We start from the raw sequence: 12162 nt of genomic DNA on the forward strand, positions 1-12162 counted from the left end.
TTTAGAGTTAGACTGCTTACAAAGATTTATACATTTTTTAAAATCTGTTATTAAATATGTTGTTAATGCATTAAAAGTCATTAACAACAAGTTATAACACATAGACAGAAAGGTCAACAGTGACCTGTTGTTTGCCAAATAGTGTACCTACATCCATCTATACCTTTAATCCTCAGATGTTGCCAGATACTGACTGACCTTTATTTTCATCATCAGACAACATTAAGCCTGTCAGCTTTATCACATAATTGTGATAAAAGAAGTTTAACCATTTAACCACCAGGTTTAAAAAATTATCCACATAGTGTCTCTTTATACGTTAATGATAATACGGTTTACCTTAACATGTGAAATGGCTACATTCACATACTGAGGTCTAAGCTTATTTTTTACCTTGATATTTTTACCTTGATATTTTTTACCTTGACAACTTATCGGACACATTCTGTATTAGGCAAATATAAGGTCACTGCCGCTCTGTGTTACAAATGATTATAATGACTCTTAAGGTGTTTACAACCTAATTAATAACCATGTAATAAACAGGTTTTTTTAAGCCATTTATAAACCTTCATAAATGTAGTCTTATTTTAAGTGGCACCAATTTTTGTTTTAAAATTGTCTCATTTAACCATTTAAAAAATGTATTATATGATTTGTGTACATGGAATTGGATAGAGATCAACAGTTTAAAACTATTTATACTTTAACTACTGAGAACAATAATGAATTATATGTTACTGCAGTTCTCACTGACTGCTAAGGGTTAATTGCATAAACAGGTCATACAACAACATCCTGTTTACTAAATACTGAATACGTAGGTATGATAGCCCTGCAGCTGCTGTAGGTTTGTTGTATGCTGAAGCAGAAAAAACACTCCTGCTGCATTCATGGTTTGATGCTTGTTTTAGCATTCAATCCCCACATTCAATTCGGATGTGAATTGATATTAAAGCTCCTTCCTAATTGGCATGCTGCACATGCCGTTCCTCGCATGTCATGCTGTGTGTTGACAGTGCGTAAGCCTGGGGCTGAGTTCATTACAGAGAATTGCGCTTTCACAATCTCGGGAATAGCCTTAGTATACTGAGTGTAGTCACAGGTAAATATATATATATTTAACAACTGGATAATATATGGTAATAGTATGATTATAACTGTTTTATATATCCATTAATTAAACAACATTGTTTTTATACTAGTTTAAAGTGCTAAGGGTTATAACCTCTAGCAAATGCCTAGAGGTTAATGCATTGCCAAGTGGTTGTAGTAATAAAGTGATTGGGTTTGTGCATAAGGGCGGATATAGTCAGAAACCTGTGCAGGCTTTAAATATTCGTAACTTCAATTGAGGAAGCAGTACATGAAGCTATTGCAATGAAAAAGCTGAAGTACACAGACTTGGCAGCTGAGGTGAGAGAACCAACATGTAAGACCAGTGTAAATAATTGTTAGGGGATTTGTAGCCATGCTATAATACATCGTAGCCACAGCCATAATACAATGGTAAAACAATGGAAATAGTCTATTTACATACTAGTAATTACACATATAATATTTGTTACTAAAAATGTTATCTGTATTGTAGCGTAAAAACCATTAAAAAAATTGCCTCCTTTTATTAAAAATGTATCTGGATAAAGTTTGTCTATATCTATGCCATCACTGTTTTAAATGATTTTCAGGTTAGGTAATATTAAGAGTTATTACCCCAAAAGCAGTCAAGTTGTTTTGCTAAAACCACATGTTATAAGAGCTGCAAAATACTCATACATTTGTTTCTACTTTGTTTCTCACCTGTGATGTACGACATCGCAAGTGTAATTACACTGAAATAACAATGAATATAGCGCTACAATTTACTAATTCACTTGTTTCTATTTTGTTTCCTACCCATATTATAATTACATGATCCAGTATGCAGTATGATCTATAGAGTTAAAAGTGTAAATATCATGATAGATAGATATTTATCTATCAATAAAATACCAATATTATCATTGGATGCTTACCTACTATGATATTCTGGTGAACCACCAGAACCACCCACGCTCTCTAACATTCACATAGACTGCTCTCACATACACTACAGACATAGTTCAAATAATAAAAAAAATAAATAGGCAATGATGTATAAGATATTGCACAGTTCATTGTAATGACTTTGGGGTCAAAACTACTGGTCAGTCTTTTGGTCCTTGCTTGCATGGACCTGTATCTCTTCTCATGTGCTGGATGATATGAGACCTTTATGATGCTACATGCTTTCCACAGGCAGCAGGAGCTGTAGCTGTCTTCCAGTGTAATCAGATGTGTGTTAGTGATTTTTTCTCTGCAGTTTTTCTGACTCTTTGTAGAGGCTCTTTATCAGCTGCTGAGCTATTTCCGTACCACACGAGTATCCCATAAGTCAAGACGGTCTCAATGGAGCAGTGGCAGAATGACACCAGAAACTTTTTGTGACAAATTAAACTTCGTAAGAGTTTGAAGGACGTGAAATCGCTGTTGCTCTGTTGCACAATGGCCTGTGGTCAACCAGCTTCTTTATGCAGTCAGTGATCAGTTCTTTTGATTTTTGGTGTTTAGTGATTATTGTTTCTGTACCTATTTTCTGGAGGCAGACTCATGTTTATTAGTGATAAGGTTTTGTGTCACTGTCACTGTTGTTTTTGGGCTAGGAGGCAATCGTATGGGCACATAGAGTGGAGGAAAACCACAGCCTTGCGGAGCCCCTGTGATAAGGGATAGAGTGGATGTATCTGTGTTGTTCAAATTTCAATTAGTTTTACACTTGTAGCATGCTTTGGCTTCCCTGCTGCCCCTCTTAAGTCCAACCTGTCTGCACTATAACACTGTTTGTCACCTGAGTGAAAAACATTTTTGTGGGCAATTAACAGGAGTCATAAATCCCCCCCAATTCATCCATGCCTTGATGTTGCGAAAGACAGGGATTCATTTTGTTGTAGAAACATTGTCCATGCAGCTTTTGATATAACACAATACAACAGTGGAGTAAATATCTATTCATTTTCTGTTCATCAATTCATCATTTACTGTTTCCCTGGGGTATAAATATGGCGTTACACAGAGGCCTATTTCTCTTACTCACTCTTAAACATAGGAAAGACAAGAGAACACAATATTCAAGTAAGGCAGATGTGTGTCGACCTTCATAAATCAGGCAATGGCTACAAGAATAGCCACTCACTTGCAGATGCCCTTATCTACAGTCAGAGCAATCATCAAAAAGTTCAAAACATCTGGAACTGTGACAAACAAGCCTGAAAGATGCAAGTGTATCTTGCCACCACACACAGTGAGAAGGATGGTAAGAGAAGTAAATGTTCTCCAAAGTTCACTGTAAGTGAATTGAATCAAATGGTAGCATCTTGGAGTTATGAGGTCTCCCAAACAACCATCAGGTGCTATCTACATGTCAATAAGCTGTTTGGGAGGTTTGCACGGAGAAAGCCTTTTCTGAGTTATACTCAGAAGTGTAAACAGGTGTAAACAGGTGAGTTTGACAAGCGGTACTGGGATTTTAACTGGGACCCTGTGCTTTGGTCAGATAGAGCGTTTTGTCAACAAACACTCTAAGTGGGTCTGGACATTTTGAATCAGAATCTGGTGGCCTCTGCCCGAAAACTGAAGATGGGTCGTCACTGGGTTTTTAGCAAGATAATGACCCTAAACATGTTGCCAAATCTACTCAAAAATAGTTCACAAGGCAAATTCAAACTCCTCTCAGTCCCCAGACCTCAACCAGAAGAAAACCTGTGGGGTGAGCTGAAGGGGAGAGTGCGTAGGAGACACTCTCATGAGACACTGGACAAGCTGATAGATTTTGGGGAGTACAGCTTTTAAATTAGCTTGGTTAATATCACCTGCCATTACAAACAATCCATCAGGATTGGCATCCTGTTGTTTGTTAAAGGCAATAAGAAAAGAAACCAAAGCTGTTACTGGCATCTGGAGGTATGTACACAGCTGGGATATTAATAACTGTGAATTCTCTTGACATATTAAATAGACAACATTTTAGTCATACAAACTCCACGTACAGAGAGCAGTTAGTATCATTGATCTTAGCTATTACACAGAAACACAGATGAGATAAATATTGAGATTTCATAGAATCAGAGCTGTAAAATGCAGTGAAACATGTTCCTTGTGTGTTAAGTCCTGTAACTACAAACAGTTAGAGAAGATCAAAAGTTACGCGACTTCCGCTGAGAACAAACATCCGTATTTTTTAGTACAGGGTTACTGTTTTTTAGCCTACTGGACTGGTCATGAAATTTGGCCTGTGCACATGTTATTGTATACATTTTATTATTAATTACTACTATTGTATATAGAGCAATTTGGTAAGACAGATTGTTTTAATGTTAATCATCAAACTGTCAGATATGTAAATGTGTTTTAACATTAGTCTTTCATACATTTTGCTTGGCTGGCTGTCTAAGCTGTATGTTTGCATATTTAAATCTAAGTAGTCCTAAAAAGTGCTGCATTAAATCATTCTTTTTTATTATTATTTTGAAAGTAAAATTAAATAAATACATCAAAATTTACTAGCACATTAGGTCAAAATCTTTAGTCCTTTGTTTAAAATGAGTAAAAGCAACCCAAACTACATTTGGATTAGGATGACATTATTGTAGAAAACTGTTGTTGGAATTTAGGAACAACTCTGGTATCCTACTTCCCATAAAGCTATCTAAATTCCAAAATTGTTATCCTAAATTCTAATATTATCTGGATGCCAGAATTGTTATATTTGTTGATGTCAACTTTGGAATCCAGGTAAGAATAGTGGAATAGGCAACAGTTTAATATTTAATAATTTTAATTTAATTTTAATAATAAGAAGTCAGATAATATTGGAATCAGGATAATACCAATATTGTAATTGGGTTTCTAGCAATTTTATCCTTATTTCTTATGTTGTTATGTGTATATCCCATGATAAAATGACAATGGAAAAGGGATGATAACAATACTGAATTGGGGTTCCAAATTCTGTTGGTGCATAGTTTGATAGTCCCCTCTGTTCCTTTTATTAATGGACAAAGACATAGCAGCACAGGACCAGCAGTGATTTAATTTGTGTGGGAGGCACATTCAGCAGAGATAGTGATGTTGTAGTGGAGTAGTTGTGTCAAAGTAGTAGTTGTATATTTGTGTTTTTATTCTGGTTGCACTTTATTGGATGGCTTATTTGTCCTGCTTGTTTAAAACCTGTTCATGTTGTACATGTCTCCAATTTAGTACAAAAATACAAATACAATGTGTGCTCCCTTGTGGGGGAGTAAAACAATTCAAAGTGGATGCATTGAATTGATTGATTGCTTTTCTGTGCTGGTCCAATTTTGTCATACCTAAGCCAGATGAGTGTCTATTAAGTCTCTCCCATGTTTTAAAATAATATTCAGCATCTTTAGAGCGCTGTAATGAAATATTTTTTGATGGCTAGCGAGGTGTAGTATTTATCATCATTGCTCCAGACAAAAAATATGCAGTCATACACTTTGGCGCAGGCCAATTATTCAATATTAACATTACAGCATGTGTCTTCTTGACTTCATTATCTAATAAGATTGTCCTTTCCCGTGCTGCATGCGCCAGAGCCATAATTCGCAATTTAGACAATTAATTTTACAGGCTATGTTGGTGCATGTGAGGAATAGCAATGATCTGAGCCATTACCCCCAGCTAATTCCCACCTGAATGGAATGACAACAGGTTTTGATGGCAATAAAGTTGAAGCGGACTTGGCTGGATCTGCACCTGTGAGCCGGCCTCCAGTCTAATGCCATCTGACAAACTCAGGAGGGATGATTGATGCCTGTGGTTTGTCCACTGATGTGTGGACACGTGGACCTTGGGGAAAGCACTGAATTTCTGAAGGGAGAATATCATGTCCTCTTTACATAACCGGCCTTGCGTTTTGCAAGACTGCCTAATGTAATGCTCTTACTCAATAGTGAGCACAAGCACAGCCTCTAGATCTTGCTGAACTCAGTGAGACTTCAACTGCAGTGGATACTTGTGTAACGCCGAACAGTGATTTCTTTATTTCTGACCTGTTCTGGGGCTAGAAGACACTGGGCCAAGAATTTAAAGCTTTCTCAAATATGATGTTGGTGTTTAAAGGCAAACGTGAAGGGTCTTAAAGTCAGCTGGCGTTAATTCCTCTGCAGCATACGTCTTTCCATAAGAGGGGCTTATAGTAACATATTCATTTTCCTTATGAAACCCTGTCAAAAAATGTGGAACTCTGTTTATTAAATAACATAAAGCCATTCATAAGCATTCAGTGAAATTCATAGTAAACAGTAATATACACAGTAAGCATACTTTGTTAGCCTCCTTTCACCCTGATCTTCAGTGGTGAGGTAAGATTTGGGTGGTGGATCATTATCAGCACTGCAGTGTATTGGTGTTCGTTGCTCTGGTAGAAGTGGATCAGACACAGCAGTGCTGCAAGAGTTTTTAAACACGGTGTCCACTCCCTGTTCTCTCTATTAGAATCACTTACCCCAATGGTCCATCTTGTAGATGTAAAGTCAGAGACAGTAACTAATTTGTTGCTGCACATTTTGTGTTCATCCTCTAATCCTTCATCAGTGGACATAGGAAGATGTCGGCTGGAGCAGTGACACTGAGGTTTTTAAAAACTCTACCAGCACTGCTGTGTCTTATCCACTCAAACCAGTGCAACACACACTTGCACACCAACAACATATCAGTGTCACTGAGTCACTGAGAATGATCCACCAGTTAATTATTATATGCTTTGTGATGGTCCTGACAATTGAAGGATATAGAAGCAAGCGGGCTGCAGCCTGTAATTGTAGAACTACAAAGGGCTCAGTGTAGTTAAGACAATGGACAATGAGTGTAGAAACAATACTATTATGGCTAATACATAGCAGGCTGCTTTTTCATTTAGTTTTTATTGTTCTTATTTTTTTCAGCTCGTTGTTAACAGCTTTGAATGACAGCTCAGCTTTACTTCTTCATTAAGATACATTCTGGCATCAATTCAAACCAGAGACATTTTCGAGTGGAAGTAATAACATTCCAATATCCACAATCTCAGCTGGGAAGTGATAGTTTGATATGAAATTTGTAGTGACAAGGAGCTCAGCGGAGAAATTATAAAAGACTGAGTGCGACTCGGGGTGTTGTGGCTGAAAGGTCAATTCTAATCACATAACAGAGGCCCACTCTTTGAGTGGTCTTAAAAGTAACAACAGAAACAGGTTATTTTAGAAACGTCTTAGAAGAAACACTATTAGTTCCCTAAAGCAGTGGTTTTCAGCATATCAAGGGCACCCCAGAACATGGATGTGGAATGTGGAACAGTCATTTGCAAACTCACATCTGTGGGCAGTTTCATACTCTCACCCACCTGTGGACAATTTCTCACACTCACCCACCTGTCGACAATTTCACATAGCCAGTCCCCCTACCAACATGTACTTTTGAACTGTGGGAGGTAACTGCAGTTCCTAGAGGAAGCCCACGCATATACAGGTAACTTTTTCCTCCAACACGGAACCGGTTCTTTCCCAATTTGCGAATGGAAACTGTTGCCGTATTGGAACTGTTTGCCGTGTTTCCAAAGACATGTTGGTTTGTGAACCAGAAGAATTCCTTCCCAACTGAAATAAAGAAGAGTGTGTTATATAAATAAAGAAATGGAAATAAATACGGAAACATTCTCAGTTTGTGTGTTTTCTGTGGCAGTGTTAAAAATGACTGGAGGTGCGCTGGCTGCTTCTCTCTGAAATTCACAAACTCAGTAGCATAGCTTTGATGTCATTTACAACACACGTAGCATATAGCCCATCACTCTGATATGAACCTGCTATAAACTGTGGAATAATCCTGACTGTCTATTTATTTATGGCTCTGGCTGTAGGGCACTGAATTCAGCCAGAGTGATGCTGGAACCTGGCAAACCCACAGTGCTGATAATACATCCTTGGTTCCCATCAAAACTGTTGGAAATGTGGGCCAGTTCACTCAATAGCACCAAGGTTCCAAGAATCCTGAACAGAACATTTGGTGGAAATAGGCTAAAGGAGAACACACCAAAGTCAAAATGGCTGGAAAAGTGGACTTTATTTTGAGTGTAACCTTGTCAGCAACAAATTTCACAACCATCCAGTAAGTACATGTGTTCTCTAACAAGCTCACAACTGGCCCTGCAAGACAAGAGAAACACTGCCCTGAAGAACCCATAAAGAGATTATTTTAAATGAGATTTGCTAGCATGAATGATCATGTCAAAGTTTACAAAAATGCATAAACATTTAGTTCTAGGTTCTGGGTCAGAACTTAGAACTAAATGTCCATGAACCGTTTAGGAGCACCTCAAAGAAAAGTTCTAAGGCTACCACTTCAGAGGAACATCTCCATTCGTATCATGCTGATCCTAGCTATTTTGGAAATCCAGTGGTTAGCATAGGAGCTGCCATGGCTTGTGGTCTCAACGAAGCCCAACTTGCGGAACATGGAGATGGCGGCCATCTGAGCAGAAGTGGTCTCTATTACCAACCGAGAGAAGCCTTGCTCCTTGCAGAATTCGATGGCTTTCTCAGTCAGTTGGGTCCCTAGACCCTCTCGTCTTAACGGGAAGGACACGACCAGATTGAACACCTCCCCTGCTCGTCCTTCAAGGGATGCCACATCCACTTCCCCACCGTTCCAACCATCGCTCATATCGGTTACTGGATCACACTTCAGACCCATAATGGCCAGCAACCCTGCGATATTGACTTGCCCATTGAGCTCAGCCTCAGCCACCCAGAAGCTGTTGACTGGGCTGCCCAGAAAGTTGGCCTGAATGTTGGCCATCTCTGTGTCCAACTTCCTTCTGAGGTAGTCATCATAGATCTCATGGCAGCAGTAGTAGACCAATGCAACCCATGCCCCACCAAACAAGAAGGCCAGAACGTAAGAGCTTCCACCTAGCACATAGCCGGCCACTGCAAAGCTGAGGGAGATGCCCACGTGGTCATGGTGGCTCATGGCTTTGAAAAATGCGGGGTAGACATGCTCAAGGGAGCCAAACCGGAACAAGGAGATGACAGATTCTCTGTCGGAGGCCTTGTATGGTCTGATTAAACATTGCACTGCGAAAAGAGAGAAGGAAAGTGAGGTGTTTTTTCAAATCTCTGCATGGTCTGGTAATAATCTGACTTTCTTTTGTAATTCAGATAATCCTGGAGTCTTTCACAATGGGCACATATAGGGAAGAAAGGAAAGAAAGCTCCATTCATTGGAAACACGGTCTTTCATCACAGCACAGCACAATAGGCTGAAGTAAAATGAAAGGAAACAGTGGAAAATGCTCAAAGGCTGTAAATAAATACTAGAAGCCAAGAAAGTTTTGAATCACACTGTTGCATATTTCATGGGGCATTGCTAGGTTGCTAAAAGCATTCATGTTAGCAAGCACTAGCACGGCAGCCTTTTAACAGTAAGCTAAAGCTTAATTTAAAGCAAATGCAACTGGACAAACAATACACATTCATGAAAGAAAAAGAATGACACGACGTTTTGGATTCATAACGGCATCAGATGAAGCTTGGATCCACAACCTTGCTAACGGGGTGTCGAAACTACGTGCTACAGCAGTGTTGACACCTCAGATGAGATGACAAGTCACATGACCTCACACATATGCCTTGAGAGACAGATAGTAAACTTACAGCGATTTTTCTGTGTCATTTCTTCCAGCTTTTTCTCTCTGTTCTCGGCAGGTCTGCTCTGTCTCAGCTCTAGACCTCAACACCTCAATGCGCTAACACCCCTCACAGCATGTGGCAAATAGCCAATCACAGGAGGGCTCAGGAAAAGCCACTAAGAATTTTACACACCCACATATACACAAGCTGCACAGGAGCCTAAAGTCCATGCCCAGTGCCCAGCACAAATCCCTCCTGAGCTGTGGAGCAGTGGATCTGTGCTGTACAGTGATAGACATCCATCCAATTCCATTAGAATGAATAGGAATGGTGTTAGTTTTGATCCAGAACTACACTTCCAGCATGAGTAACTGACTTAACTAATGTTAATATGGCTGAAGCAGTGAAATCCTCACAGCAATGTTCCATTAGCTTGAGTGTAAGTAATAGTGTATGGTGAATACCACATACACTGATAAAAACTATAACATGTACAGACGAACACACTCGCATATGGTATGAGGCGTTCTCTAACTCTCTCGCTCTTTCCTTAAGGGTCATTGGTATTTCATCAGATCAGCTCTAATCTGGAGCTGGCTGTGTAATGAGGCCTGCTTATGCCTGGGTGGACAGGGCATGAGGCAGCATATCTCAGCGACTTAGGGGGCCTGGCTTTTTTGTTTGTGACCTGAGTTTTAATGACCAGTTTTCAGATAAGGTGGTAAACGCTTTTTAAGTAATGGCTCTGACTGCCCCAAACAGCTCTAAAGGCACAAACTTTGTAGTATTTATTTTTATTATTTATTACTTTGTATGTGTGTGTGTATGTGTGGTCCATGTACCTTTTGTTAAATGGTTTTCCATTTCTAACCCTTCAATAGAAAAACAGACCATGACCCATTTCCCTGTTTTGAACAATATAAAATATCATTGATTTGGTTTCTTACACCATAATGAAACTAAATACAACAAAATACGAAAAATGAATACGAACAATTATAAATTAAAATAATACGTTTTTTTTTATTCCTGCTTGTGGCCAATTATGGGTTGGCCTGCAGGTTTTAGCCAGAACCGGAAGTTTTAAATATTAATAACACCATAAGTTCTGACATGAAGGAATTTATTCTGCTGGTAGATTAAAGATGAACATACTTGACCCATTTCATGATTTAATCAGAAATATGGTCAAGGACAGAGCAAAGTATGCTGAGATTTGTATCCACATTGGGGGCATGGGTGTCTGGAGAGTTTGTTCTAAGATTAATATAAGTAAGTTTGCGAAACCACAGTGGAACGGTGATGTTTATGTGACACGTAGCTATATCTGCTATCTTCCTGTTATGTATGAATAAACAAAATATCAATTTATAATTAAATAAATTCTAAATATATCAGATTCTGATATTCCCTCTATTTGTGTTTAATGCATTGTAAGAAAAGAAAAAAAAAACAAATCATATCTACATTCTCTGGTACTGTTGATAACATAAAAAAGGGAAATGGGTAGTTCTCCATTTTTCTATTGCAGGATTGGAAATGGAAAACCAATTCATGAAAGGTACAAGGACCATGTTTGTGTGTGTTACACATGATAAACTGGTTAGCTTGGACACAAGTTTTAATTGAGAAAATTGCATCACACTGCTCACAACTGAGACAAAAAAGCATAAAAATGTTAGTGGTGGATTAAGAACACCTGACTGTTATTGGTGCACAGCTTCCAATAATACATTGGAATACATCTATATACATATGGGTGTGCGCTCACACACACACACACACACACACACACACAAGCACCCAGTTTTCTTGTTTATACATATTGTATGATTAAGCAATGTACTGCATTCCAGAAATTCTTGATTATTTATTTTCCTAATATATCTGTACATTTCTGAACTAGTCTGTAATGTAATTTTTGCTATAATATACATTTTTTTATATAATATACAAAATACATAATATACATGTAATGTACTTTGTATTTGGCCACATTAGAGTTGCAATTTATGATCTTTTTCATAACTACTGGTTTGCTGATTTCAAATATCAGTTAACCAATAACTGATCTTCACAGAGCGTTGGGGTTAAATTGTGTTGGGAAGCTTGTTAAAAATTGTCAGTGTGGCACAAGCTACCCCACCTAGAAAATTTTTCACCAGCTGCCACTGACCATTATTGTATAACATTACTCATAATACTAACCCATTCCAAATTATCTGAATTAATCTCAAGGCATACATTACTCCTGGAAACACCATTGTGTTATTACTCCTGGACAAGTAGTGCAGTATTGTCAGTTATACTGTTGCATTATGAGTGACTGCCATTCAGAAGCTGAATTTTAGTTTTCCTAGAATGCAGCAAGTTTACGATGAGTTTAGAGTAAACTACAGCCTTAATATGATGCAATTTGTTGCCACCATAAAAGATACCTTTGACAGAGACAAACACA

At 38.3% G+C, this 12162-nt stretch overlaps 1 protein-coding gene across 1 annotated transcript; it reads right to left on the bottom strand.

Annotated features, from left to right (window-relative positions):
• Window positions 1-8415: 8415 nt before the first annotated feature.
• LOC136696247 (N-acetyltransferase 8) lies at window positions 8416-9822 on the bottom strand. Its single transcript, XM_066670464.1, has 2 exons — window positions 9729-9822; window positions 8416-9149 (listed from the first exon to the last, which is right to left on the bottom strand). The coding sequence occupies exons 1-2, from the start codon at window positions 9745-9747 to the stop codon at window positions 8416-8418; spliced, it is 753 nt and encodes a 250-aa protein (XP_066526561.1). The 5' UTR covers window positions 9748-9822.
• Window positions 9823-12162: the final 2340 nt, after the last annotated feature.

Source organism: Hoplias malabaricus, chromosome 5, assembly GCF_029633855.1.
Source record: "Hoplias malabaricus isolate fHopMal1 chromosome 5, fHopMal1.hap1, whole genome shotgun sequence".
Classification (NCBI taxonomy): Eukaryota; Metazoa; Chordata; class Actinopteri; order Characiformes; family Erythrinidae; genus Hoplias; species Hoplias malabaricus.